Raw genomic sequence first — 3435 nt, 5'->3', positions numbered from 1 at the left:
TTATTTCTTATTTCAACCGTTGCGTATATTAGGTGCAACATATGAATCAAGACGCTATGACTGAAAAAATTGGATTGAAAGAACACCGTTGATATATGATTGGCTGAATTTAGGTGTTCAGGCTGACCTATAACTAACTGGCCTGAATAAGATAAGGGGGGAAAAAAATACACAGATTTTAAGACAGGATTTTTTTAATAGAAATTTTCTAACTTTTGGGATGATGTTGTCTGATAAAGAGTACATTTATATACATGTTTAAGACAGAATTATTTTGAAATTTATATATGACTTTCAAATTTATGTCATAATGAGAGTTCATTGTACCTCCAGTTATATCTGTAGGTGAAGCTAATATTCAGTAAGTAGTAAATATTTTTACCGTAGGCACTCGGGTTATAGGTTTTATGTTAGAAAGAAAAAGTGCTTCCTCTACCTGGATTTCTTATATTTCAGTTACATTATTGATTTGTTTTTTTTTCAGGCTTTAACCAAATACTTTTTGAGTTACTTGAGTAATTTCTACTGTATTTAAAATATAATAAAGTAGAGCTACTCATGCTTTGGGGTCCTGGACCCACCTCTGCTGGTAAGTGCAGCATGGGTAAAAAATTAAAAACTTGTTTTTGTTTTTCTTATTTCTCCCTATTTATAAATTATTTGATATCTGTAGAATCTGGTTTTTATCATTTCGTTCTGTTTATATTGTGCAGATTTCCTAGGTTGACCCCTCCTTGGCACCTTTGCTGTTGGATCCCTTTGGGCATCTGGGGCTTTGGGTCCCCCCGTGCTCACCTCTGTGCTTTGGAGGGACGCGTCTTCGGCTCTTCACAACCACTATTGAGCATTTTGCCTTTGGATAAACTTTACATGCACAAGTTAATTCACAAACAACTACAGGTGCTTGGTTCCAGGTACTTAGAGATTTACTTCCATACAGAAGGCCCATATTCTGATCTTCAGCTACCACAGTATACATGTCAGATTAAATAATACTACTTATACTTCAGCGATAGTATCAAGGTGATACTTTATTGTATCTCTTATAATATATCCATGGTTATGCTGTTCTTTTGGCAGGCAAGGAAAGGCAAGGCAAGACAACTTTATTTGTATAGCACAATTCAGTACAAAGACAATGCAAAGTGCTTTACATGATTAAAATATAGGAAAATAAAACAGAATCAACCAAGTAGGAAAAAAATGAATAAAATAAAATAAAAAATGCAGAAACAGAAAAGACTAAAGAAAATAAAAAAGTTGAACTAATGATGCTTCAATTGAACTGTTTAACTAGAACAGTCGAAGGCAATCCTAAACAAATGTGTTTTTAGTCTTGATTTAAAGGAACTCAGGCTTTCTGCACTTTTTCAGTTTGTTCCAGATAAGTGGAGCATAGGAACTAAATGCTGCTTCTCCATGAGTGGTCTGGAGGGTTGATATACTGATAGCAAGTCTGTGATGTATTTAGGTGCTAAGCCATTCAGAGATTTATAGACTAGCAGAAGTATTTTAAAGTCTATTCTCTGAGATACAGGGAGCCAGTGTAAGGACTTTAGAACTGGGGTGATGTGCTCTACTTTCTTATTCTTAGTGAGGACACGGGCAGCAGCGTTCTGGACCAGCTGCAGCTGTCTGATCCACTTTTTAGGCAGACCTGTGAAAAAACCGTTGCATGGATTAGCTTTTCCAGTTTTTACATCTCTTCACAGGTGATGAAGCAGACTGAAGATGTTTTAGAGTTATCTCCCTTTTGTCTCCTCTTTCTTTCATCTTTTCTCTCTTTTTTCCTGTTCTACTTACATCTGTAATACTCCCTGTATGGGTTATAACAAAGCAATTTATATGCATAAATCAAGTGGTAGCCATACTGCTCCTCTTGTGAATGCAAACATGTGTGAACTCTTTTTGGCATCTAGAAATTTATTCTTATGGCCAGATTGACAGACAGGACACTGTAAAAAAAAACAAAAAAAACAAAAAAAAATTGTTTTTGTTTTTCTTATCTCTGCCTGGGTTATATATTCTTTGATAGCTGTAGAATCACCCAGCTGTAGATCATTTAGTTGTGTTTATCAGTTGTTTGCATGTAGTGGTGTTTTTGGCTCCACCCTCAGATCCAGTCCTGGTTTTCAGCAGTGGTTAAACCCTCTGGTCTAGACAGAGCCTGGAGGTCCAGGTTAGTGGGGTTCCTCCTCCCAGCTCCATCCCTGGTGTTCCTCCTCTCCGGCTCTTTGTCCCCGGAACTCACTCCTGGCTGTCCACCGGGGAGGTTTTTTTTTTTTTTTTCCTAATTTTTCACTCGCATCTGGATCCCAGTACGAGTCGCAAACAGCCCAGCGTCCCGAGCCGCAGAAACCACGGCGTCTTTAAATTTGGAAAGGAAAGCAGGGAAAGAAAAGAAGAAGCCCAGCTCTCCTCCGCGGTCTGCTGTCCTCTCCTGGTTACCCGTCCGTCGGAGCAGTTAGTGTGAGACTGAGATTGTTCAACTTGGAGAGAAAGTTTTTTTTTTTGGTCGGTTTTTCTTCAGCTCGCTGTTTTCGCTCATTTTTTCCCTCCTGTTGAGTCTGGGACTTTATTCTAAACTAAAACTAGTTGCTTTTCTGGGTTTTGGCAGCAGAGCTGGTCTTTGGAGCGGCTGGGAATGAAGTTTCTGTTGAGTTGAAGAAATAATCTCCATGAGGAAACTGAGCAACCGGAGAGCCGCAGCGACTTTCCCTTAGCCCGCACACACACCTGGCTGGCTCCATACCTGTGTTTTTACCTCTGCTTTTAGTTATTGTTTTATAAATCTGACTATGAAGGCGCTGTTGTTGCTGTGTGTCGTCTGCACGCTGGCCGTGCTGTCCGCCTCGGGGAGCGCGGAGCCAAAGTTGAATAACTGTAACGAAGTTCGAGCTGCGTTCAGCTCCAAAGGCTTCAACGTTAACGATGTCCCCAACAAAGGAACCAACGGTGAGTTTTACCCTTCTGCTCTGCTTCTTTTACCCCAATGGCCCCTATAGAGAGGGACAAAAAGGAGCAGGAGGAGGGGGCCTCTGGGGGTCTTCATTATAGACATTTCTCTCTGCTCCTGGTTTACATTTTAAGCTGCTGGTTAGTTTACAAAACTCTGTTAATCTGTGTTTCTATGCTCGGCTAGAGACACCTACGGAAAAGGATTAGGGTCACTGAAATTATGAAATTATTAAAGTTAAATGATTTTAAATATAATTTCAGTTTAATATGGGGGAAAAAGTCAGAATTCTGACTTTTACTAAGAATTCCAACTTTAACCTCAGAATTCTGACTTTTTTTCCACTCAGAATTCTGAATTTAATCTCAGAATTCAGACTTTTTCCCCCCTCAGAATTATGACTCTAATCTCAGAATTATGACTCTAATCTCAGAATTCTGACTTCAATCTCAGAATTCTGACTTTTTTCCCTCAGAATT

General features: G+C 39.2%; 1 protein-coding gene across 1 annotated transcript in view; it reads left to right on the top strand.

Annotated features, from left to right (window-relative positions):
* The first annotated feature begins 2256 nt into the window (after positions 1-2256).
* Positions 2257-3435, top strand: part of LOC107082387 (glypican-4-like) — a 53741-nt gene continuing 52562 nt past the window's right edge. The window contains exon 1 of the mRNA XM_015371053.1: positions 2257-2955. Within this exon, the coding sequence (XP_015226539.1) occupies positions 2799-2955 (157 nt within the window). The 5' untranslated portion in view covers positions 2257-2798. The remainder of the gene's footprint in view (positions 2956-3435) is intronic.

Source organism: Cyprinodon variegatus, unplaced genomic scaffold (assembly GCF_000732505.1).
Source record: "Cyprinodon variegatus isolate N-32 unplaced genomic scaffold, C_variegatus-1.0 Scaffold52, whole genome shotgun sequence".
In the NCBI taxonomy this organism is placed as follows: domain Eukaryota; kingdom Metazoa; phylum Chordata; class Actinopteri; order Cyprinodontiformes; family Cyprinodontidae; genus Cyprinodon; species Cyprinodon variegatus.
Note: the sequence above shows the minus strand (reverse complement) of the source record. Positions and strands in the feature narration are given on the sequence as shown.